This window comes from Labeo rohita, chromosome 16 (assembly GCF_022985175.1).
Source record: "Labeo rohita strain BAU-BD-2019 chromosome 16, IGBB_LRoh.1.0, whole genome shotgun sequence".
In the NCBI taxonomy this organism is placed as follows: domain Eukaryota; kingdom Metazoa; phylum Chordata; class Actinopteri; order Cypriniformes; family Cyprinidae; genus Labeo; species Labeo rohita.
Window position 1 is genome coordinate 10,578,611 of NC_066884.1, and position 27,422 is coordinate 10,606,032.

General features: G+C 35.5%; 2 protein-coding genes across 2 annotated transcripts; both read right to left on the reverse strand.

Annotated features, from left to right (window-relative positions):
* Positions 1-1,669: 1,669 nt before the first annotated feature.
* Positions 1,670-18,587, reverse strand: zgc:113232 (uncharacterized protein LOC541546 homolog). Its single transcript, XM_051130346.1, has 25 exons — positions 18,450-18,587; positions 13,538-13,622; positions 13,358-13,423; positions 10,946-11,220; positions 10,781-10,834; positions 10,641-10,694; positions 10,490-10,543; positions 10,344-10,397; positions 10,108-10,161; positions 9,799-9,852; positions 9,061-9,114; positions 8,910-8,963; positions 8,754-8,798; positions 8,497-8,550; positions 8,323-8,376; positions 5,990-6,043; positions 5,285-5,356; positions 5,082-5,117; positions 4,934-4,978; positions 4,795-4,827; positions 4,233-4,379; positions 3,948-4,124; positions 3,780-3,870; positions 2,234-2,311; positions 1,670-2,160 (listed from the first exon to the last, which is right to left on the reverse strand). Exons 1-25 carry the CDS (start codon positions 18,468-18,470, stop codon positions 1,958-1,960), a joined length of 1,968 nt encoding a protein of 655 aa, XP_050986303.1. The 5' UTR covers positions 18,471-18,587; the 3' UTR covers positions 1,670-1,957.
* Positions 18,588-20,298: 1,711 nt separating this feature from the next.
* snrnp48 (small nuclear ribonucleoprotein 48 (U11/U12)) lies at positions 20,299-25,900 on the reverse strand. Its single transcript, XM_051130349.1, has 9 exons — positions 25,678-25,900; positions 23,509-23,616; positions 23,333-23,393; positions 23,121-23,201; positions 22,371-22,553; positions 21,713-21,834; positions 21,430-21,530; positions 21,177-21,332; positions 20,299-20,653 (listed from the first exon to the last, which is right to left on the reverse strand). Exons 1-9 carry the CDS (start codon positions 25,825-25,827, stop codon positions 20,590-20,592), a joined length of 1,026 nt encoding a protein of 341 aa, XP_050986306.1. The 5' UTR covers positions 25,828-25,900; the 3' UTR covers positions 20,299-20,589.
* Positions 25,901-27,422: the final 1,522 nt, after the last annotated feature.

Below are 27,422 nucleotides of genomic sequence, written 5' to 3' on the forward strand. Positions count from 1 at the left end.
TACAACTGCACAGAAGGCTTGCACAATGCACAATCAGAATATGCGATGAGCAACCCAGACTGTGATCAATATTGGTCTTCACAGGATCATGTGAGTAGATTGAAGAACTTGTAGAAGTTAAGTGTGGAATTCTATATGCTGCAGCTCTCTGACTTTCATTCTTTTGCCTTCATTCTTTCTTCAGTCAATTGCAACATTTTTGAAATCCACCCCAGAGTGCCACAGTCCATGCAAAGAGTTATCCGTTGGAAGAATTGTTCTGACGGACTGCGTCAATATCACCCTTGCTGTAATTTGCTCAAAAGTGAGTCATTTTCTCTGCACCACAGGTCTTTTATGAGCTTATGAGCATTGAATTTGTATCTCTTTCGATTTTAAAGGATTATTTGACTGAATACCGTGTACATTTTTATGGTAAGTTTATTTTTAACTAATAATATATTATTTGTTATTGATTAGCCAATGCTAAAACATTTTCGTTTGTTTCGTTTTAGGCCAAAGAATCCCTCGATCACTGATCAACCCTGTGCACAGAGATCACTTTGGTAATACAAAACAAACACTCCGTGTGTGTATGTGCATTGTGCAATATATAATACTGTTAGTACAGTTGTAGTTTTAGTTTCATTTCAGATGACTTATCTATATATTTATGTTTTTTTAGGTATTTTCCTGTCCATTCCCTTGGTGGTCATAGCCATTGCTGTGCTTCTGCTGTGTGCTGGATATGCACACAAACAACAGATGCAATATTCAAGTGATATGGGACAGTGAGGCCTCTTAAACTTTATAGTTTTTGCTCTTTGGCATTAGCTTTATTACAACAGGGCTTCTTTATATGTATTTACAGCATAGAAATAGTAGATGTTATTAACAGTTATTTTTTTAAATAATTTAAGCCTTGTATCTACCTCAGATGAATGTGTTACTAATATGCTAGGCTCTTTAACCAGAGTCAATGAACAAATGAAGAGTTCAGATGCAAAACCAGCTAAATCCATCTGACGTTTTTCTTTAAAATTAGTGTTTCTTACTGGCTACTTTGTATAGGTTTCTATGTAAATACTGGCACTTCTGATTGGGTTTAAGCTGGAATTTAGTGAGTTTGAAATAAAAGTATTTGATGGACGTGTACTATGTGTCAGGAGCATTCACTCAGTATCATTATCTCATTTTTGACCGAGATGGCTTTTAGCTGGTTTTGCATCTGAACCTTTCAAGTACTGTTCAAATGAAAGTATTATTTGTATAAAATGTTGTACAGTTTTTATGTATTTTTTTTAAATAATGTTTAATAATAGTTGGAAGAAATTCATAATGCTGGTCTAACCACATTTGCAAATTATAATTTTGTGACACTTTTAATGAGATGTTCTCAGGGATGTATAAATAAATACTAACAAAGCCTTCAATTTGTTTTTTAAACAGTTTTTTTTTTTTTTTTTTTTTTTTTTGCATAGCATGAATTATTATGTTTATTTGCATGAATAAACTATTTCGGTCATTGGCAAATTAAGTTTGTCCTTCATAATATATTTTTGCCGTTATTAAAAAAGGTATGATAATATGATAAACTAAACAATGATCATTCAGTTTTGTGGTTACACTATATTCATGTCACGCAATCAAACACAGTTTAACAAGTTTACAAAAAATTATCTTTAATTGAGCTTGATGAATCAAGAAAATAAAGCATGATATTTCAGGACACAGTAGATGTATATTTAAGATGCTTTACAAAATTATTTACATGTCTGTACTATATTCATAATGAAACCAAAACACTGATGATGAATGAAACCGAAAGTGCTGGTAGTTTCAATTTGTATAGTTTCATTTTTGGATTTCACTTTGGACATTTCTGGGCTCCAGTCTGTCTGTATGTGATGTCCTTCATCCGACAGGTCACTGCTGGAGATTATCTCCTGTCCCGGGTCACTCCAATTCATCCCTGTTGTCAGGCCTGGCTGAGAGGGCCTTTAACCAATCCCATCTCTTTGCGCACTACAGGCGCATGAATGCTGCAGTCTCGTGCCTCGCACACGCCAGGTATTCCTCCATCGCCGATAATGCCAGGCTGACCCACGGGGCCCGGAAACCCACGGGGTCCTCGCGGCCCATCGATTCCATCTTTTGGTTCTGCTGGATGACCTGCCAGTCCTGTTTGGAGAAATAAACCAGAGTTAACATCTAATGCACAGTTATTGAAATAGCAGACAGAAAAATATCCCACCTCTGAGGCCTTGGTGACCATCATGTCCTGGAAGACCTTTTCCAGGATCACCTCTCTGACCCTTTTGACCTTTAGCACCTTTAGATAAACACAGAGAGCTCATTTGTATGCATAAACCCTTTGTTTTTCTTTTTTAAGAGGGAAGGTCCATCCAGAAATAATGTAATTTCAAACCGGTATGAATTTCTTCCATGGAATACAAAAGAAGATATTTTGATAAATGTTGGTAACCAAACAGTTTCGGGTCTCATTATATTTGTTGTTCATACTGTGGAAGTCAATGGCATCCGAAACTGTTTGGTTAACTACATATGCTTCAAAATATATTTTTTCTATGTTTCACAGAAGAAAGACAGTCATGCAGTTTTGGAATGACATCAGGGGAAGAAAAAGGATGACTAAATTTTAAATTTTGGGTGGAACAGTTTCAGGTCCTACACTGTAAAAAATAAAAAACACAATTTGTTGAGTCAGCTTAAAATCATTTGTTAAAATTTTAAGTTCAGTCAACTAAAATAAGTTTAGTCAACTTGAAATGTTAAGTAACAACTTAGATATTTGTGTTTGCTAAACTTAACAGATGGGTAACCCAGCTGTCTTAAAATTTTAAGTTGATTCAACTCAACTTAACATTTCAAGTTGAATAAGTTGACTGAACTTAAAATTTTAAGGCAGCCAGGTTACAAATTATTTTAAGTTGACTCAGCAAATTGTTTTTTTTACAGTGTATGGACAAAAATAATATTTTTTATCCATACAAAGCAAAAATGCAGTTTAAGTACAAATGAAAACAATCCCAGCCGAGGAAGAAGGGTCTTATCTAGTGAAACAATCGGTTATTTTCTTTTAAAAAAACAAAACAAAAAACAGTTTAAATACTTTTTAATCACAAACGCTCGTATTGTCTAGCTCTGCCTGAGCTCTTTGTATTCTGGAATAACTCCAATCATATTTTCTCCCTCAACTTCAAAAATCATTTCAAAATGATCCTACATCTCTGCAGAAGTACCGACCCAGTCTTTGCAAAGTGAACACGCAAAGAAGATCAAAACAACAATATAGGATGATTTTTAAGTTGAGGCAGAACATGAGATGGGAGTTTTTCAACATACCCTAACTGTCTTGAACCGGAAGAGTTCAGGCAGAGTAAGACAAGACGAGCATTTGACATTAAAAAGTATACAAATTGTATTATTTTTATGAAAATAACAGATCGTTTCGCTAGATAAGACCCTTCTTCCTCGGCTGGGAGCATTTACAACATTTTTTGGATCGTTTGAAGCTGCATTTAAACTGCATTTTGGAAGTTCAAACTCGGGGCACCACAAAAGGTCACTATATGGAGAAAAATGCTGAAATGTTTTGTTTTAAAAACATAATTTATTTATGACTGAAGAAAGAAAGACATGAATATCTTGGATGACAAGGGGGTGAGTACATTATCTGTACATTTTTGTTCTGGAAGTGGACTTCTTTAAAGAAACAATTTTTATTTTTGGATGAACTATCCCTTTAAAACATTTTAATAGTGATGTCAGTGCAGTACCTCTGTCCCCAGTAGCTCCTTTCTGGCCCTCTAGTCCTTTCATTCCTTGAGGGCCTCTTTCTCCTTTAGCACCTGCCTTTCCTGCTTTACCCTGAATGAAATACAGTGTGTTATTTTTTCAAGTGTTTTTATATGCCAGTTTTGTGTCAATTTCATATATCAGCTTACAGGTTTTCCTGGACCTCCAGGGGGTCCTGTGACTCCTGGGGGTCCGATAAGGGTACGATTGTTGATCGGACAGCCCTGTACGCATTTGGCACGTATAGATGCAGCATACTGAGAGATCTGAGCAGTGACCACACTTTGACACAGCTGCAATATCTGCTCATCCGTCAGTCCTGGACCCTGTTGTACAAATATATATTAGATGACAGAAATCAATATTTCAGGCCTAAAACACTTCCATATACTCCAAATGCATTTCTTGCACATAATAATCATCATGATACGCACAGCTTCACCTGGCTCTCCTTTCAGCCCACTCTGTCCTTTTACACCCTGATCTCCTATAGGGCCTATGTCACCTCTGGGACCTGGAAGACCTGGAGGTCCAATTGGACCAGGAATACCATCACGACCGAAACGACCTTTCACCCCACGCTACACCGCATAAGAAAAATTCCAGTTACTTAAAGTAATGAACAGTTACAAAATGAAAACTAGGTGCACTTTATATATGTATGTATTTACTTACTTTTGTACTTTTTACTACATTACATTTATAAAAAGTGACAGAAGTGAAAAATTCATTACAGTTTCCACAAACATATTAAGCAGCACAACTTTTTTCACCATAGACAATAATAATAAAATGTTTCTTGAGCACCAAATCAGCATGTTACAATAATTTCTGAAGGATCATGTGACGCAAGACTGAAGTAATGAAGCGAATGAAGATGAGATGAGGAAACAGACCAGATTCAAACCTGCGTTTTTGTACGTCATGAGCTCGTGACCTACCACTGTGTCACGGCTCTGACATCAAATGTTGTTAAACCTCAACAGTGAAACTAACCTGTCCTTTGTCACCACGAGATCCAGCATCTCCCTGTGAAGTGAAATGATGACAAAATTGTGGTTAAAATAAAAACTGACTTGTGTAATGGAAAGAGGAAGAGAAACTCTGATGACTAGTTCAGATTCTACAGCCGTACCTTGTCTCCTTTAGCACCCTTCCCCCCTTTACGTCCTACTGTGCCCTGAGAGAAATCAATTCATACAAATAATTCAAAACATTTTAATGGTGATGGCATTATTTTATGTAATGTCTATACAAATGTTAATTATATTGATATCTGACACCTTTTCACCATCTGGTCCTGCTTCCCCTTTGGCACCCTGTAGAGCAGAACATTTGATGATCATTTTGGGCTTTAAAAGTAATAATTCTAAGTGTGTTTTTAATTGTGTCATCAATTAGACTTCAAAATCAACAAACAGTGAAAATAAGCATTTGATTCATTATTAATTGAATCATCGTTCCGAAACTGAATTCAGTTGCATACTGTTGGCCCAGGCAAGCCTTTTGGTCCAGGTTTCCCTGGAACTCCTGCATCCCCACTGTCTCCTTGTGGGCCCTATGAAGAAGAAATAAATAAATACAACCTCATAAAGTCATTTAAATTCTCAACCCTGTTGCTCTTTTTAACAGGAAGAAAAATGGATGTTCCTGATATTGCAAAACATACAGTATTAATGTTTACAGTGTGTCTCATATAATGAGCAATCTTTAATATTACTTTTGATAGTTTAGTCTAAACTACTTGTTTATGCTATGTTTATACTATGGTATGCATAGTATAGTCCAGTCTCATTTCCCTCAGGGAGAAAAATTTAGGGAAAATACAGATAATCTAAGAAGTAAACAGACCTACACTGCTGTTTCAGGAAATAGATTAGTGAAACTGTTATAAATAGAAGCTGTAGTTTCACTTTCAGTTTTGGGTGTGGCGTACTGTCTGGTAAATTCCCAACGTTTAGGGACATTCCCCTCTGGAATAATATTAACATAACACAACCAGAACATTTGGTGATTTCCAGCTTATAACAAATAATGTGGTGCCTTTGCCACAACTTTGTTTTGATCTAGAAAAGAAGTCAAATGACAGTCAACAGATCAACCATGTCTGGCTTCACACGGTATCACAAGTGTGTCACGCACATAATAGGGAAGTATAATATCCCCTTAAAGAGCCAAATCCCTAGCTTACCACAGATCCTACTCTTCCAGGTCGCCCCCTCAAACCACGATCACCTTTCAAACCCTGCCGAAAAGAGGAAGAGGGAAATGAAAAAACTTTTGCAAATTTTGCTTGCTTGAAACAGTTTTTTACTTGGAAATTGATAGGAAATTCACAAAACGTTACCAAGAAATTGTAAGTAAAACACTGAATTATATATATGGAAGGGCTGGATTCATGAACATCTTAAGAAATAAGTTAAGAAATTTCTTAAGATAAACTCCACGAAGTAAATTCTTAAGAACATTCACATTTTTTTCTTAAGAAGAAAATGACAGTCTTTATTTTAGTGAACCCATGGCTGACGACGGCAAGACGCACTGATAAACTCTCGTCTTTTTGCGCTTCTTGCAGATTAGGTTACCCTAATAATCATAATAAGGGCACACACTATTTTCGTCGTGACCAGCTTAACTGGCGCTCGGCTTCACGTTTTATAATGCGCCATGTTTTACGGTATGTGTGTTCGTGCTGCTACAGTAAACATGTCCTGCACATTTATATGCGCTGAATACTGCCAAAGACTGTCGTATTAATAGGCTAAATATAAAAAACTTTCAAATAAAACTACCTGATTAATTTTTGTAGAGTTGCTACTGAGTTTTGCAGTCAGCGCTAATCATGACTGATTGTTTACATTATCAGTCATTGCTGTGGTAACACTTTAGATACAGATAGTGAATAACTACACAGGAACAAATGGCTAATGCACTATTAACATTCTAGTAACTACTACTGATTAACAAGAAATTCTGATTAACGAATCAGTAAGTAATAGTGCTCAGTTGAAAGTAGTAGTTCATTAAGTACTATCTCCCAAAGAACTACTAAGAACTACTATCCACAGGTTCATAATTAATGTAAATGATGGAAAATGTATAATTAATTCTGAAGTAAAGATCATGGTAACCCACTAGTAATGACTCAGGTAATACCAAATACTTCAGATGGAATTACTCATTTTTTGGATCCGTAATCTAAAGTGAAGATCACGATAACACTCTAGTAATGAATGAAATCATTGTAAGCTATTGAGGTATATGTATGGTTTTATATAGTAATGACTCAAGTGTTACTACATACTTCAGAAGGAATTACTAATTATTTGGATCCTTATTCTAAAGTGAAGATCATGGTAACCCACTAGTAATGACTCACGTGTTATCAAAGCCATCAGAAGTATGACTATCCAGAACCTTACAAAAACCTCAATATTTTTAATGACATTATTCATTACTAAGGAGTTATCATGATTTTCACTTTAGAATATGGATCCAAATAATTAGTAATTCCTTCTGAAATATTTGGTAATACCTAAGTCATTACTAGTGGGTTACTATGATCTTCACTTTAGAATTAATTATACATTTTGTATTATTTACATTAATTATGAGCATGTATATAGTAGTTCTTAGTAGTTCTCCGGGAGGTATGAAAAAAATAGTAGTTACTGATTTGCTAATAGTGAACTACCATGTTCAACTGAGCACTATTACTTACTGATTATTTAATCAGAGTTTCTTATTAGTCAGTAATAGTTACTAGAATGTTAATAGTGCATTAGTCATTTGTTCCTGTGTAGTTATTCACTAATGACGGATCTGTATTCTAAAGTGTTACCATTGCTGTCACTTCAGAAAACTTGCCCACCTCCCTATTAATAGTCCTCCTATGTATTAAATGTAGCTTATAGTGTTGTAATGCTTAAATATAACAATTTATTTGAAATAACCCAATGAATTAATTAAATAATTCTTACTATTTGGGATTTAAGACAAGTCTGGGGCTATCCTAACTTTAATAAAACCCACTGAGAGCAGCTCTACCTTGGCCAGTTGCCTGTAATACAATAATGATGGCTGTTGTTGTTTATTATATGTTATTATTCATAAATGATATTTTATATAAATAACAGTAGTATTTAATAATAGTATTTAGTATTGGAAAACTGTGTGTTTGTGATGGTGATTGACGTTACATTGTTCCGCCATTACATAGCGAGAAGACCGTTTTTACGAGTGAGTCAGCAGTAAAGACTTTTATACTGAAAGTGACTAAAACAGGCTTGTAAAAACAATAAGTAATTTTTACTTTCAGCAACACCTTGTCCTTGGAAATCACCCTTAACAAATGAAAGGATAGTGCGACAAAGATATCATTTTCCTCAGTGGACATTCAAACTGATGTTTTATTGTGAATTTGATATTGAGCTGAAAAATGAATGCTGTGATTTGAATCCGTGGCAGAAGGAAGTAGTTCTGCACAAAAGAGGTTTTTTAAGACATTCTGTTGTTTTTGCCTACCTTAGGTCCAAAGGGCCCAGGCACCCCCTCAACTCCTGGAACACCCAGAGGACCCTGGACAATATATAAAACGTTTTTTTTTTTCCTCCAGAAAGACAGTACTTCAGGTATTTTATAAATAATAACATATATAATAGGTAAATAATGACATATGCATTGAAACATGCTACTCACATCCTCCCCTGGCTCCCCATCACTTCCTGGCAAGCCACCTGTTCCTTTAGCACCCTGAAGATGATAGCAAACGGAAAGATGAATTTGCCTAACAAAACTTAGGTCACCAATTAGTCACCAACCGCTAGTTCATGGCAAAGCTTTTAGATGGAATTATGCAAAATATTATGTGTTTGTGGAACATGATGAGTAGAGGGGATCCACTCTTTCAATTTTATTTACTGATAACCACGATAAGTGATTTTATGAGAACAGACCTTTGGTCCCGACACCCCACGGTCTCCTGGAACTCCTGCATAACCCTGATAGCACAATAAGTATGGTGTCTTAATGAGAAAACTACAGGGATTTTCCTGCTTGTACAATATGAGAATGAGAAATAGAAAGAGAAAGTTTCTAAGTAATTTTATCACCAAGTTGCCCTGCTCTCCATGGTCCCCTGAGAATCCAGGTGCTCCTGTCTGGCCCTGATTATGTAAAGAGAAAATGAAGGTTTAGTCAGCAACAGATGTAAAAAGTCTGACAAACTAATAATTATATATGCCTGTAAGTATTGGGGGCAACCTTTTGTCCCTGTCGTCCCTCAGGACCTTGTTTTCCTGTTTTGCCAACAGAACCCTGATAAAACATGGAGAGATTTTTCAGAATTTTTTTTCAATTCAACGTTTCAAGACAAGTCTGGACAAATCAAGACTCAACTGGAAAGGTATCAGTTACATGAGAAGCTGACAATTAAGATGGATTTTTCCATTGAATATACATATTTAGAAAGTCTATAAGCACATGTATGAAAGGTCACTGCTGTCTCCATTTGAAAGGTCATATCAACCACCCACTACCCACATATACTTCCACAGATGATATATTAATGACCAGTGATAAAAGATGAAAAGAAAATACAGACAAACAAAACAAACTGAAAAACTCCCCGACACATGCCAATGGGAAATGAAACTCGTGACACTCACACTTAATCAGAATGGGGAAGCATTTGACATTAAGATGCAGATATTTTAGATCTATTTTTTCCCCTGAGAATGTCATATAAAAATAAGTGCTAACTTAATAGTCATCTAAGAGAGGCGTACTGAAGGGACAGCCCCCCTTGGAGGCAAACACTGGGTTAACATCTACACTCTTATTGGTAGCTGAAGTCAGTATCTAAATAAGTAAGTAAACACTGGGTATGAGGACCTCTTGACTGGCCTTAAACCAGCAACCTTCTGGTCACATTCTTGTCATTACATTTCAGCAAAAACACCACATAATATTTGTAAACATTTGTAGAGTAAAACATCTTACCTTAATACCTTTACTGCCTGCTTTTCCAGATTTACCTTTTGGACCAATAGAACCCTGCAGTCAGTTGGAAAAATATTACGTCAGATTCATTTGGTAGACAAATCAGAAATTTTGTCATCTATTATGATAACTAGAGGAATTAGCATGAACACACAAATGCTGCTTTGAATTATCAAATGGAATCTAGAACTTCCCAGCTACTGTATGTGATCTACTTTCATGACTGAAATAGGAATGAAAAACATTCAAGTAATGTGTAAAGGAAATGCTGGTGGTGATATGTGTTACTGAAGATGCTATTTTGCTTACAGTTTTTCCAGGGAGACCCATTCCTCCACGCGGACCTTCTATTCCGACGTCACCCTGCATGACACATAAATTCAGTTTCGATCACAATTTTGAATGCAAGCCATAAAGTAACATTAAATTGCAATGAACATAAAATAACACCAAATAGCTCTGCTACTACAACCAAGATTCATAATTTTCCACTCATAACTTGAGTTTTTTTTTTTTTTTTTTTTTTTTTTCAGTGAGACTAATACCTTTAATCCAAGTTGGCCAGTTTCACCAGGATCCCCTGGTAACCCGGGAAGGCCCTATGAAGAAGAGGAAGAAAATTAGTAATAGAAGCATTTCCAGAAATTAAACACAATAGCTAAGGTAAAAGTTTTCCAAAATCTTGGCTCACAATTGCACCAGAGAAACCAGATGCACCATCTTCTCCATCAAGCCCAGAGTCACCCTGAACAGAAGGCAAGTGAGGTTTATAAGGTGAACAAATAAAGTCTTTATAGTCTGAACAGGATGCTTAAGTTTAACAAGTGTTTCCTGTCACTCACCTCAGGGCCAGTGTCTCCTCCTCTTCCTCTCACTCCTTTGGTTCCTTTGTAACCCTAATATAACAGACAGTTTGATCTTGTGAACTTTTTGCATTGGCTATTAAACACCATGAACATTAAAACACAATGTTTGGTCTTACCTCCCTTCCTTGAACCCCAGGAAACCCCTGTTTGCCTTGAAGACCCTTAGAACCCTATGAGCAAACATAAAAATGCAATGCAATAATAAAATTAAAGAATGCATCAAACTTTAAAAGCAAGCAAACTTAAAATTTAAAGACACGGTATGCATAACAATAATTAACCTTGGGTCCAGCAAAGCCTCCAAATCCGGGCTCTCCTGCTTCACAATCACATTCGGTGGGTCCCTCCACTCCCAGTTCAGCGCCCCCTCCATAAGGGACCTGCGTTATCAAGGTTTTATCCTCTTTGGCGTAATCAAAAGACTCCACGGCTGTGGCATATGGGTAAGTTTCCTCAGTGATCATGGTGACCACTGTGGCCGCAGGCGCATAGGGGTCAAAGCCAGATGCTGAGTGTTCATCTTCACTGCCGCGTTTGGACTCTGCAGGATACTCAACTGAGGAAGCAGATTAAAAAAAACACTGAGATGCCCATTGATCCTGACTGGATATACTTATATTAAAACACATGATGACTAATAGTCTAAAAGATATAAGAACAAACCTTCGGGAAAATGATAATATAATATAATATAATATAATATAATATAATATAATATAATATAATATAATATAATATAATATAATATAATATAACATTGTTCAGTGTTCTAAGAGTAGATAAAATAAAAGAAAAATGTATGTGTATAAATGTGTGAATCTTTTAAGGAAATGTCTTATTCAAGTCTAAAATCAAAATGATCAACAAATCAATAACATCAATGATATTTTATTTTACTTTTGAATTAAATTGTATAAATAGAAGCATATTTTTAGTATTATAAAACTGCATTACGTGAGTTTTGCCTCTTTGTCGCCATCTCTGTTTGAACCCTGCAATTGCAGTTACTTGCGGAATTATCTTCTTTACGTGGGTTATACGTCAGCACGGCTTCTCAGCGTGGATCAATCTAATGTTTTGAGGGGTGTACGGTATATGTGTGGGCTGTCAGTGAGACAACGAACCAGTGTGAATATATTTACTTCGGAATTACAAATACTACATCTATTTTGTCCAAAATAACTTTTTGTTTCAGCCGAAAATGCCATATGAGCAGGTAAGTAAAATGTCTGTCAGTTTTGTTCTGACTAACTGAAGAACGATTTTACAAATCACGCTACCAGTCTACAAATCTAACGATCGCAAAGTTAGCTCAGGTCAGGTCAAACCGTGCAAATTATTATTACTGTTATACTTTGTTCATAATTGGTTAACATTAACATCAGAATTGCGTGACTACGTGTATTTAGTGTAATCTGTAGATTTCAATAATTGTCATACCATTAGAATGTCATGGAGACAAAAAATTTAATGTTCTTTAGAACTCGTTCTAAAATGAAAAGCTGAATTATTTAAGATGCTGTAAGAAGATTTGGTATGGCATATGATCTCATCAGCTTCCAGTTATTTTTAGCTGTACAAAACAGCTCGTTTTGCTGCTTGATACTACAAATTGGTGTGTCTTACCATATTATTTTAATGTATTATCTTAAATTTGAAGAAAAGTACAAAAAAACTAAATGCAAAGTTCAAGATCCTTTAATTTGAATTTTAATTTGAATAATTTATTCATGAAGATTTACCTAGAGGTGACAACAAAAAAAGTGCACAAATAAAAAAGTGACTGTGCACACACACACAAAAAAAGTTTTTTGTTTTTGTGTATTTTTCTTTGATTGACTGAATCTACCCACCCAACATTCTTTTTGGTTTATGTAATTTGCACAGAATTTGTTCTTATTTTTTATCCTAAATTTGAACACACTGGTTTGTCGTGCAAACCGTTTTACCGTTTTACTCAAATTGCTCAAATTCTAAAATATTACTATAAGCTTACCCTTGTAAATCGGGCTGAAGTAAGAAGTTTTGAACACTGATTTGTTATGTAATTGCTCAGTAATTGATTTTGGATAATTTTTCAACCAAAAAAGCTACTTAATGCAGCTTTAAGCATAAATTTAGTGCTAAAAATTATGTACTTCATTCACAATTTGTCAAATTCTAAAATGTTTTTGTTGTTGTTGTTGTTGTTTTGTTTAAATTAAATTTGTTTAAATTTAATTTTTAAATTTGTTTACATGTAAAATTGTTCTGTCAAACGGTTGTGATTAATCACATGTAAAACGTTTTTGTTTACATATGTTTACATTTGTTTACATATATGAATACACAGTACATATTAAAAATATGTATATATAAATATCAATTAAAATAATATAAATATATACATGGAAATATTTTCAAAATATAAACTGTATGTGTGTTTATTTCTATATATATATATATATATATATATATATATATAATAAAAATATACACAAATATATTATGTAAACAAAAACTTTATTTTTGATGTGATTAATCACAATTAATCGCTTGACAGCACTATTTTTTTATATTATTATTTTTTCTTTTTAATTTCCACTTTATTTCAACACCAGCAGGTAATGTTCAACTTATAGAAAAATATTTGAAAAGTGAATATTAAAGTATTGGGGTTGTAGTAGTACTAGTAACAGAAACATTTGAGTTACCGCTGTGAGTGTATCCAGATTGTTCATCATATCGATCGACTAAGGAGCCTTCATACATGTGTTCTCCTGTGATTTTAAAAGAGAGGGGGGGAGAAAGGCTAATTAATGCCATTTTAAAAAATTATTGCTATTTATACATATCTAACAAATGTAAACATGTTGGTCACGTGATAGTCTCACCTGATTGTAAACCAGAATAATCATGCTGGGCCTGAGAGGGCAGGACACACAGCAGGAACACAGAGCTGAGTGACACAGCCCATACCTGACATCAGCACAAACATAAACACCATCAAACACATTCAGAGAAACTTATTACAGTAAAATTTTAATGCTGCATACTCTACATCTGTCAGGTGATGTTTAGAAAGACTCAAACGCAGTGTTGCAAATGGATTCATAAACGTTATGAGAGATAAAGATTCAGTGATTGGCTGTCTTTTTTGTTATTTTACTGACTAGTGCAAAGGGGGCTCCCCTTTATGATTTGGGTTTTTCAGAAAGTAATTTTTTAACTGGGGTTTTCCTTGCCATTATCACCTTATTAACAAGTGTTTTTGTGTTTTTCCCTTCACTTTTGTTATAAGTTTTAATATAAAGTTGATTTAAAAAAAAAAAAAAAACGTAAGTACCTTGTGTATTTGTTCTTTTGCTGGAACAAAATAAATATGAACTAACTGAAGCTGAACTGTTTTTTTTTTTTCTCTGTCTCTCAGTCTGTGCTCAAATTAACCCTCTTCCTGTTTCACACTTCCTCATGTGATCACTTTGCTCAAACGTCACTAAAGATGTCATGGAATGTTCTAGCTGACATAAAAATAAATGAATAAATAAAACTTTAAATGATCTACATAAATCAAGACCAATTTATCAACCTTGCCTAGATTTTTTCAGTTGGATACAATGAAACCAAAATTGACTTTTTTTTTACTATGGGAGAAATAATAGATTTTTTTTACATAATGATACATTTTTGAAAAAATATATTACATGACCCCGCAGTGTTTCCCATTTGAAGGCAATGTGTGGCGGTCAGATGGGGGTGGGGGGGAAAAGGTGTTCGATGTTTGTCCGATGGGGGAGATTAAAAGAACGATTGGATGGATACGTTTGGATCCCCTAAAGGGATTTCCTAATTCCTAAAGGTTAAATAAACGGTTAATAATTGGTTACACGGAACTTTATTACATTAATTTAACACCATATACAACAGCCTACTTGCTGCACAGTCTGCAACTTTTGTTAGGGCACCTTATTTTGCGGGGCTTTCTAAAAAAAGATTCTAAAGCCCTATTGATTTACAGCTGCTACATATAGTGTTTTGACCTCGACAACCCAACTAGGCTAGCCTACATTTTACCACAAACTTGCGACTAGTTAACTTTCTAAATAAGGCGCAATCGCGTTTGCTAAGGGTCGGGACTTACAGTAACATCAACACACTGAAACTATTGTATTCAGAATATAAGATATTTTATAGCACTTTTTAATCTGTGATTGTGTGTTAAAAGTGTTCACGAGATACCAAACTTTCGCCAGCCGTCTTCTCTCCACAGATGATCCAGACAGACGTGGTGTGCACGGAGGGGAGGGGCTGTGTGCGTGTGTGTGTGTGAGGGAGAGACGCGTGAGTAACAGAGAGATGAAGAGAGAGCAGGGAAAGGAAATGCAGTTGAACGAATTCGCTGCGTGTTTTAAATAGCGTACAAAAGAATAACGAAACGCAATATGTGTCGGTCGGTATTGATTTTTTTTATTTTTTTTTTTTTTGGTCGGTGTTGAATCTGTGGTGGTCGGAATTTAATCTGTGGCGCACCGCCACAGATTCGTCTATGTGTGGGAAACACTGCCCCGTAATAAACATGAACAGGAACTGGTAACATTTTAGTAAAAGCTAAAAGGATGTTGCTGCATATAGATCCCTCTAGTGGTCGATACTAAACACAGCAGCACATTGCTGAGAAGCGTTTGCACAAGAATCCAAGTATATAAAACTGCAGACCAGAGTTCTCCAAAATGGGGTGGGAACTCCAAAAGTGGGCAGAACCTCCAAAATGGGGCGGGAACTCCAAAAGTGGGCAGAACCTCCAAAATGGGGCGGCGTCTCGTCACGCAAAGACTTTCCCCATTGGCTCTGGCTTCAGCCTATTTTTATTGACTTACATTTCAAAACTAAACTTTGTAGTTGTTCTCAAATAAAATAAACTATGCTATATAAATAAATATGCTCAGTGAGAGCAGAGCCCCAAAGCTTGTGGCCAGTGGTTAATGATATAAACGGGAATCACCCACGAGCTTTGTTTTAAGCAACGGGGGCATCCCGGTTCTTGAAATTCGCAGGGTAGGAGTGGGTAGTGATGCTGAATGTAACTAAAAAGGTCCAATTTCCCGGTGAGGTCCAGTTGGGGAGTTACAAAACAGCCCGACGATCTCATATCTTATAATATTATTAACTGTTTATCTGCCACACTATTCAGCGCCAATCCCGCCGTTCACTGGTTAAGGTTAGGGTAAGGTGTGGGGTAGGTTTAGGGGTTAGCATTTGTGTAGCATAGTGTAGGTAATCAACACTGCGATTGACACAACCAATAAAATCTTTAGAATTAGCTGTGGGGCGGAGTTTGCGCTGAAGTGGATTGGGGGGGGCAATTGCGCATGCGTGTCATGTGCCTGTCTGTCAAAGGGAGGAAGCCACGTCCTATTTTGGAGCGCCCACCCTGTTTTGGAGTTCCCTCCCCCATTTGGAGATCTCCAAGCTTCAGTTATATACCCCTCCAAGAATCCCTAGAAAATCACCTCACAAGAATACCACAGAAGTACAGGCATTAAACTGCTATCTAGAACTGTATCATAACGTTATATCTGTCAGTATCTGTTTTACTAATGGGTTTTGTATTCTCACCCTTACAAATTATAGTTAATTAACCATGGTTTTGTTATAGTAAAAGTGTTTTTTTTTTTGGCATATTGACTACTATTTGTATAACCAGAGTTTTACTACAAATACCATAGTTGAACTATGGTTAGCGTACAAAACATTGGTTAGTTTGTGGTTACCATGTTTTTTTATTTGTAGTAAAACCATGGTTAATTTTCAAAGGCTGTTCAACTGTCAGCTACATGTGTTAATAACTGACGTTTATACAGTGTCTTTGTGCAGTTTATATTAAATTTAATTTGTTTGGTAAAATAGCAGGCCAAGAACATATATGTAAATGCAGCATTGATGGTTTAAGAGTGTGTTCAATCAGGTCATCTGAAGGCAGCACTGCATTACAGTTCTCAGGCTGCTCTCACATTCCAGACTAGACTGTTGAAAGCCAGTTTTCTTTTCACTGTAATACAGTAAAAAATCTCCCACGCTCTGTGAGACAGCAGTACTGCATGTTGCTCATACAGTACAATTTACACAGCACGTGACCTTTGACCTTTCCAACAAATACAAAATTGCAGATATCTAATGTGATTAAGAAATGTATTTATTTATTTATTTAATTTTATTCAGCAATGACATATTTAATTGACCAAAAGTGACAGTAAATACATTTATAATATTACAAAAAAAGTTAAAAATGCTGTTCTTTTGAACTTTCAGTAAATCAAGATTTAGTTTAGTTTTCAAGCCTGCATTTATTTGATCCAAAGTACAGCAAAAACAGGAAAATGTGGATTTTTTTAAAAAAATATTTGAAGTAACAGTTTTTTGTTTGAATGTATTTTAAAATGTGCTTTATTCATGTAATTTTAAAGCATTTTTAGCATCATTACTCCAGTCACATGATCCTTCAGAAATCATTGTAATATTCTGATTTGCTGATCAAAACATTTATTATTATTATGCTGAAAACAGCTGAGTAGAATTTTTTCAGGTTTCCTTAATGAATAGAAAGTTCAGAAGATCTGAAATAGAAATCGTTTTTGTAACATTATAAATGTCTTTATCATCACTTTTAAATAAAAATCCTTGCTAAATAAAAGTATTCTGATATTCATCAAAGAATCCTGAAAAAATGTACTCAACTGTCAAATATTGATGATAATGTTAATAATACAAAATGTTTCTTAAACAGCAATTCGGCATATTAGAATGATTTCTGAAGGATCATGTGAAACTGAAGACTGGAGTAATGATGTTAAAAATTTAGCTTTGATCACAGGAATAAATTACGTTTCTAAGTATATTCAAATAGAAAACAGTTGTTTTAAATTGTAAAAATATTTCACAATTGTAGTGTTTTTATGTACTTTGGATTATATAACTGCAGGCTTGGTGAGCAGAAGAGACTTTAAAAACATAAAAAAAAATCCTTACTGTTCAAAAATGTTTGACTGGTAGTGTAGATAGATAAATAAAGACCAAGGAAACACAAAGAAAGCCATATCTTACAACTTTTAAATCAGTCAAATTTCTTTAAATTCTCCACAATTTGGCAGTCTGAGGAATGGAACTAATAGCTTATACAGCTATTGCATTGCATTGTGTTCCTCACCAACCCACGGGTCCTCTGGGACACTGAGGTGCAGCATGAGTGATACACACGTTTCCATCATCTCCGCCAGCTTTAAATCTGGAACTGGCCTTTAGAGGCTGTTGTAAATTATTATTGTACTAAAATCTGGCCCACATGTGAGATTTTTTACAAGTGCTTAATAAAGCAATTACATAAACACAATCAAAAAAAAAGTGTATTTATGTAACGTGTTTTATGAGGCTCTTATAGGCCAAGTATCCAACATACAATAGTCGTTGACAGCACACATTAAGTAATATAAAACAAACTATAAATTCTGTGAAAGTCTTATAAAAACATGTCAAACTATTTCTGTGGCTGGTAATGTCTTTACTATGCTCTTGGTACTATTTGACAGTCTTACATAAAAAATAATAAGCATGCCATGCCTGAAAGTAAGATTATAACAAACTGTTCAACAGTTCATTATTTGAAAACATAATTTGTAGTAAGACCACCCTTGGAAGCAACCCACTTGAATCTTATAACAATGTACATGACTGTTGAAAGCTTTGCATACATGAAACAAATATAATTCCCTGAATTCTGCTTAGATTCTGGTTACCAATCCTGCATCTTACCTTCACCGTGAAGGCTCCCATGGCCAGCAGCCTCCTCCTCAGGTTTCCAGGCACTGCTCGAACACAGAGCTCTGAGTCCTTGGATCGTTGCAGTCAGGGGGTCTGTGAGAACGCAGGCAGCACTCTTTCAATGAGGGTCTGCAGTGGTCCTCAAAGCATTCTCCCTGCTTGCATGCAGTGCTGGTCCCCCTGTGCTGAGGCAGATGAACAAACCTCCTGGTCCCTCACCAGAATCTCCCAGGCTCCCACCTCTCCTCAACTGGGTGAGAAATACCTGAGCCTTCAAAGACCAAACAAACACACTCTTCCACTGAACTGAGAGTAATGAAGAATAAAGGCAATGTGAAATAATATTCCTATCAGATATGTCACTATTCTTTACTCAAAACAATATTTTAAAGAATGATAATTTGTCATATTCAGTTGTTCTGTAGAATGTGTAGTTCACTACTACAGTAAGTAAAGGCTAAAGAAAAACCTGAATTGCAAGTTATGACTTTGTGATCTTTAATGACCTTTTGACCTCCTTGGAAGAATGTTCCATTGATGTAACAGATTTTTCAAAATCCATTTTAGGTGGTTCTCCTCTCTCTTAGTAAGAAACCAGGGTTGGACATATCCAGTGAACAGCTAAACACTGTATGTACCATGTATGTGGAAGTACCAACCAAGTGTGCAAAAGCCAAACACCCTTTACCAAAAATGTAAAACAACGATGTCAGACGATTTTGAAGTTGGAGGAGAAACTTCCGCCCTATGCATGTAGTAGCAACTTTACATTGGCCGCTCAATCTCATGTTAACCTAGAAAAATGTGCGCTATTGAAGTGTCTGTGTGAGTGTGGAAGCTGAATTGTAGCACGCTATTGCAAAACACAGGTGCCGGTGCGGTCACTTGCTCTTAAAATACCGTCATTTTTGGTCATACAGATAAGAGTAATAGGCATCTTTCGAATCTGTAAAGACTCTACGTTTATTTGTGTGCACTTAGAAAAACAAGGAAACGTTGCGCTTTTGTAAACTAATTAAAGCAAACAGGACGTGCTTTCTGTCGTCTGTCATTGTGAACTTGAGCGCGTCACTTTGAAACTCTGTGTATACTTGCTTTAGAGACATGAAACATATATCTATAGAGAGTGAAATGTCTACTTTCAAATGAACCAATTCAAATAACAAACATGTGTGTTGCATAGATTTTCAGTTCAATAATAAAAAACCCCCCCTACATTTTGGATTTTAATACAACTGATGTGGGCATACTGTGATCTGTACTGAATTTTTACTATAACTGATAGATTTTTTGTGGGATTGGGACGGGAGAGGTTTGAAAATCCACTCCCGTGTCACCCTCTAATGCACATTGCAGAATTATTTTTTACTTAGGAAATGACCAATCATTTCGCTAGATAAGACACTTATTCCTTGGCTGGGATCATGTAGAGCCCTTTAAAGCTGCATTGAAACTGCAATTTGGACCTTCAACTCGTTGGCTCCCTTTTAAGTCCACTATATGGAGAACTTACTGGAATGTTTTCCTCAAAAACCTTAATTTCATTTTAACTGAAGAAAGACATGAACATCTTGGATGATGTGGGGGTCAGTAAATTACCAGGAAATTTTTATTCTGGAACTAAAAGAAGAAAAAAAATAATGTGTGCAAATTTACTAAACTATCACGGTTACCACAAAAATTTTAAGTAGCACAACTGTTTCAACTGAAGACTAGAATAATGGCTGATGAAAATGCATCTTTGCCATCACAGAAATAAATTACATTAAAAAAATAAACAACAGTTACTTTAAACTGTAACAATATTTTACAACACTTCTGTTTTTACTGTATTCTTCTTTCAAAATACAGTCTCTTCTTTCAAAATAGTAAAAATACATACATACATACATACATACATACATACATATATATATATATATATATCAGTCCCAAACTTTTGAGCAGTAAAGTTAATGAAAATCTATCATGGCATGTTATAATGCAATAAAAGCACATAAACAAATATTTATAAAACAAACATTTTATTATAGCAATTTTACTGTACTATCCAAAAAAAAAAAAAAAAAAAAAAATGAAATCCAAACATGTTAATTCATGATTTGTTAAATTATGCTTCAAGACTTCGACTTTAAGACTTGTTTTTCTTCTTCTTTTTCTTGTGATGTCTCTCCACATCTGGAGAGTGTGAATCTCTAAGGACAAAACAAAAGGAGAGAACAAAATAGTCAGTCTATCACAGTTCAACCATCAAATATTATCTTGGCAGTAAAATAAGTGCAGTCAGTGATTTAAGTGTAAAATAGCAAAATAAATTATAATGTTATTAACAGAATAAAAGACTGTTCACACCAAATTTTGGGGGTAAAAAACATACACAAGATAATTTAAAAAGAACAGTGGACTTATGAAATCAGGGTAGGTTAAATGTATAAAATATTTTATACTTAATGCTAAAAATTCAGCTTTAAAATCACAGGAATAAATCACATTTTAAAATATATTCAAATAGAAAACAGTTATTTTAAATAGTAAAAATATTTCAAAATTTTTCTGTTTTTGCTGTGCTTTGGATCAAATAAATGCAGGCTGGGTGAGCAGAAGAGACTTCTTTAAAAAAAAAAGAAACATAAAAAATCTTATTGTTCAAAAATTTTTGACTGTAGGTCAGTGTTAGTGTGAACAGGCATTGATTTGAAATCTGTTTCATGGCATTACCTCCTGCTCTTGTTTTTCCTCTCCCTACTGTGCTTGCGACTTCGACTGCGACTACGGCTGTGTTTGCGGTGCCGTTTGTGCCCATGCTCGTCTCGGGAGCTGACACGAGACTCACGTGATTCAACGGATGCGGAGCGCCCTTTCTCAGATGCCCCTCTGCAACCAAAAACCAACATAAAATCAATATCAGTCACTCTTTGCTGTTTCTGTCAGGAAGGAAAGACATTCACTGCACTGAAATCAGACATGTGACCTGTGAGATGACTGCTGTGATGCTTTGAACTCCTCATCCTTCGCTTCCTGCCAAATCCTGCCTAGTTCTCCAGAGTGGATATCAATCACCTCCCGAATTACCTGGAAATGGTAGGAAAATTAATACAATTATGCAGAATATTCTCTATGGCTCTATGACAATTCAAATGTAAAACGCAGGCAACAAACAGAAAGAACAAACGTAGTGACATAAGACATAAATATATGAGACATAAATTGTTTAGAAATAGTTTTGTGGGTAAGTAGATAAGATTATCACAGACCTCAGTGTAAGACTTCTTGGTGATGTGAACGTTTTTGGCTCTGTAAGACTGTCTGCGCCTCCTGTAGTCCCTCATCTCAGCTAAGACCTCCAGATGAGACTTTGGCCCACTCTGTTGCTCTTCTAAAGAAAGGATTTCCAACAGCACATCATTCTTTACTTATAGCAGTCAGGTACTATGAATTAATTGGTACTTAGTATAACAACATTATATGTATATGAGGCCCAAAATATGAGAAGATGGATGGACTTGGGTACCAAAGTCCTTGAAAGTGGAGGCATACATGAGTTTCGGTTATATGTGAATTAGCCGCAGTTGGGCCTTGTGATGCAGCTCCATGTCAGGGCTCAGTCAGCCCATGGTGCAGCTCTGCCTCAGGACTGAATGGGTCTTATGAAGCTCCACAAAGTATTTATAATGTTTCCCAGTCCCAAGATTACTCTGTTAGATATCATTACAGTACGTATTTGCTGTGAATGTCATTTTTATAGGTAGCTGTCATAACTGGATTACATTCGAAGCATTTAAAATAAATAAATCAAAATCATATTGTAAAAAATGCCCTTGAAAATCAAGCCCAGAAACAAATAGTTCCCTTCATGTTAATCCATTATCAATGATCAGAGCTAGCATTTGTCTGAGAGTGTAATTCAAGTACCTTTTTTAAGCTTTGCAACAAGATCTACATAAAGATCCTCATTGTTGGATTCTCTTTTGGCACTCTGCTGACTGACTTCTTGTATCACATGATCATGAATGGCCAATCGGTCTGCCACAGTGAGGTCACATAATGCCCGCTTATGATTCTGAGGTACGTCAGGGAGATCTGTAGATGTGTCACCTACAAAATAAAAACAGATTTTACACAAAACCACAAATAGTATTAGTAAAAAAAGGTTAGATTAAAAAAAACATATTGGAACTAAAAATTATCAAAAAGTGTTTATTTGAAAAATGTGTTTCCAAATATTAACTGAACGCTCTGCAAAAAGTAAATGCAGTGCAGAACTGGTGAGAGAGAAAGACACTCCCAACAAGTAACCGGACAAATTGACCTTGAGGTTTCTGTATTTTATTTCTTTGGATATTTTTCTTATGTCTATTATGAAAAATCTTATATCAAACAATATTTAGGACCAAGCCTTTAAAAGGATATTGAGCCAAAGGATACAGCAAGTATGAGTGGAAATTTGTCTAGACCAGACTTCCTTTAATACTCACCCCTGTTACTGGAAAAAAACAAAGAACACATAAATGTTGAAACATCTGTATAAATTAAATAAAGACAAGGATATCATTGAAATACACATTTGGGCACACACCATTTAAAATGTGCCATATTGCTTGTTAACCTGAAAAATGATGAAATGACCTAATCACTGTCCAGAGAAAGAATCTTTAAACTTACTTTGTGTGTGAAGTCCTGCAGATCTCACATGAGGGGCATTTTCCCGGGTCTGCAGAATCACTTGATGAAATGTATCTCTGTCTGTAAGTGATAAAAGTTACCATTACAAAATTGCACATCACTAAGCTCTTAAAAACCCTACATTTTATTGTCACAGAAACCTTACTACAAGAGGTTCTAGAAAAGGTCTTTGACCAAGTCAAAAAACTCACCCAAGGTGATGGAAGGAATGTTAGCTTTCTCATAGCACACTGACGGATCAAACATTTCATCCTGGAAACGAACAGCAGGGGGAAAAAATAAATCTAATTTTATATTTCATGTTTATATTGCCCAATATGAGATTAAAATTAAGATGTCACTGGCATTTAGGTGGTTCCTTATTTACCTGTTCCTCTTTGGAGTATCCCATCTTACTGAGCTGACAGGAGGCCTTGTGTTTCTCCATCCTGTCCCGTGGGACTGTGTGGTTTGGATCGTATGGACACACTTCCATCTGTCAAATCAGAAGATAATATAGGGATGTCAAACTTTCAAAGCAGAAGAGATGTATAAGAGATGCTAAATATCTTATTTAAAACAGGGCTCTCAAGTCTCACGCATTCACCGTGAGACACACGCATTTCAACCAGTTCACACGCTCTCACGCCACACGCTATTTCTCACGCTGAGAAAGGGACAACTTGTCCCGCTCTATTTCTCCCACTCTGGTCTATGCATCCCTGCCTCTGCTGAATCTTTTTTATCCCCAGTGGTGATAAGAACATCCCGCGAACCCGCTCCTAAGTTCCGATCTAAATCAAATGATTCGTGATAGACGCTCTGAAGTCCCGTTCTGAATCGAATGATTCGCGATCCGACTGGAGCGCTTTGAAATCATTTTGCGACGCAGTGTTTTACTGATTCGGAGTTTCAAAAAGCTTTGTTGATACTGTGTTCTTTGCTCCTTTCTCTATATAATTTATTCGTTGTTTGAAATGAAATCATTACAATTAATAGGCCTAACTTACAATGTTTTTATTAAATTGCTATCACGTTAGACAGTTTTCGTCGTATTAAAACATTTCATGACATGGCACTCATTATCTGGTACTTGCCTAAAAAAAACAGTATATAATGTGCATTGTTAACAGATTACACTAACATTAGGTTACTTAGTTAGGCTATAGCTTTACTGGAGTTGGTTCAACCTCCGCCTATGTGGAGAGAAAAAAGTTTTCAAAAGCAATCCCCCCTCAGCTTTTTTTCACAAATTACACCCTGGGTAAATCTGATAAAAGACAAACAAATTTATAAAATAAATTGTTTTATATATTTCAAAAATACAAATGTACCAACACTGTTGGGAAGGTTATTTTGGATAATGGGGTACAGAAAACAAGTTACCCTATTTAAAATGTAATAAGTAGCATAACTATTTTAAGTGCTTTAAAAGTAATGTAACTGATTACATTTGATTACTTTTCTAAAATTCAGTTATCAAATAAGCATGTATCCTGTTCTGTGTTCTAAACTCCTGAAACACTGGTGTCTCATATTTTAGACCAGCCAATGCAATTTTGGAAATCAAATCTGTGTGTGTGGATCGTTAACATTTTCTTAAGCAACTGTACTTCAACTGTACATTGTTTCTCAGTAACTGTAACAGATTTTATTTTGTTATTAAATTACATAATTCAACTACTAGTTAGTGTAGTTAAGTTCGAGCCCCTACCATTGTCATCAAGGCATCAAAATGTGCAAAAAACACTTGCAATACAAAATGCCATTCATAAGTGGAAATGTGTAGGCCTTCTCTCTCTCTCTCACACACACACACACACACACACACACACACACACACACACACACACACACACACACACACACACACACACAGAGCTAGACATAGGCTACATGTTCAGGGCAGGTTCTGCAATCCTACTGTATGTGTACAGTATGTACATTGAGCACTGCTGTTAATTTGGCTCGTTTGGGGTCAACTTTCTTTTTATTTTTGATACATTTATATTTTTTAAATATATAAAACATTTTTTTTAATTTTGTATGAATTTGACTTTTATTAGATTTACCAGTTGTGATAAATTCTATTTTGTGCTGGTCAATCTTGAACAATAGATAAAATTGAATTTCTATCAAAAACTTGAGAGAACTGCGTGGCGTAGAGGGGCCAATGCTGCAAATATTTGAGAAGCTCCTCCCCTAATAGTAATCTCACTCCAAACTTTTTCCAAACTTGAGAGCCCTGTATTTAGGCTGTACCTTTTAATTTATATGAAGTATTTAGATTCAAAGAGAGGTGAGTTTACGTGTTGTTAGTGAATATAATGATTCTGATAAAACAAAACAAAAAGAAAATTTAACTCGTGTACAATTAGCAATACAATAAAGTGGTATAGAACACTGTAAACAAAACAAAAACCCTCAAAGATTCTCCTACAATTTGAAGAAGACTTTATATTGCCTCTTTATGAATTTATAGCAATACACTAAATCATTCACTGCTAAATAAGCCATTTTCATTATAGTTTTACGTGTTCGGCGGTTGTTTCTCTACCTGAACTGCATGTGAATCTATTTCCTCACTCCATCCCAGCGCCTCAAACAAACCCTTAAGTTCAGTTTGGCAGCTCTCTGTGAAGTCCGTGAGCTCCTGCAAACGCTGCATGCGCTCTTGGAGACCCAACGAGAAAGATGTTTCACACATTTTACATTAGGAGTGCTCAAAAACAAGCTTCTTGTTTCGGTATTGTTGTCTTCGTGTGTGTTCGTTGGCGCTTTAAAATGACGTAAGCACGACGTCGCCTCGCACCGTGGTTGCCACAACCGTGAAAAACGCACAGGTTAGAAGACTTGAATATGATTAACTGGTGGATGGGAAATACTTTTCCCCAAACAAGGTACTTAAAATAATTTAAAATACGTTGTATTTAACACCGTGCGTCGTTCAGTTTTTTAATCGCGTGTGGTCAATTTTCCAAAGTACAATTTGTTGAAGATTTTTAGATGTTGACACTTTGCGAATACACAAAATAAGTGGGAAAAAATACTAGTTATACCAAATATAGAGGGTTTACACTTATGTCACGTCTTGGCTACCCGGATGCGCGGCTATATTGGCGATACTCGGATGTAAACAACAGCATGGATTGCATGGTTAATGTACTACTGAATATGTTGTTCTGCTAATTTATGCTGTCTAAACCACGAAAAAAACATGCGTAAGCGGCTAAATCATATAGAGAAGGAGTGCAACAAGCAAGAAAGGGTGCAACATTTTGACAAACTAAAGTTAATAGGTGGTAAATATATGCATGAGCATTATTAAAGAAGGTATTAGCCTAATATTTCACCTACCTGACCGGAAATAATAAGAACAAACACAAATGTTGTCAAGATTTTTGCCCAGAAAATCCTGGTTGAGTTCAGTCAACCACAAACGCCTTTTGTTCCTCAGTTTTTTGCACTCTTCTCCTTGATTTTTTACTTTTGGCAGTCTATAGTACTCCAAATGTTTTTCCCGGTCCGACCTATTAGTAAAGTCCAAAACATGACAATAATTGACCATTTTCAGCAGCATTAACCAGCAAAATATGCAAGTTTCGTTTGGCTCAGTGGCATTGTTTACATTCAGTGCTGCCAATATGGCCGATAGATGACCTGCTGTATTTTACATTTATTAATCATTTGATTAAATGTTATGCTTTCAAATAAATGAAATCTTCATTTAAATGTAATATTTTGTTACATGATGAAAAAGGTGCATGCTACTTTGTGATTCCTCATTTGCTTGTAAAAACAATATCAAAGTGAATAAAAAAGCCTAACAATGTGCTTGTTATGTGTTTGTGTGTAAATAAAATGCTTTAGTTCTAATTGATTCCCTAGTCAACACTAGTAAACTGTCATCTTGGAGTTTATCACCAGATGGCAGCACATCTTCATTTAGTGAGCAAACACGTTCCCTAGTTTTGCAGTAGCATATTGATGGAGACAGTCTCAATTATCAAGACTATCAGACTGCCTACGTTGTTAGTCCAAAATAACTCTCAATGAAGTCTTTTGGTTTAACAATATGACTCACTTTATAAAGCGTGGTATCATCGCATTTTCAATTCTCAGAATATGTGACAGCAGTCAGTGAATCATGGATGCCTTCTCTATTTACCAGATTTATTTGAAGGACTTCAGATTCAATAGCAATTCAACATAATTATACCAAACTGAATGAATCACTGTTTTTTTCCCCTTTTCAATAACCTTGAGATGTACACGTGGCAATTAAGTAACTTCTGTTGAAGG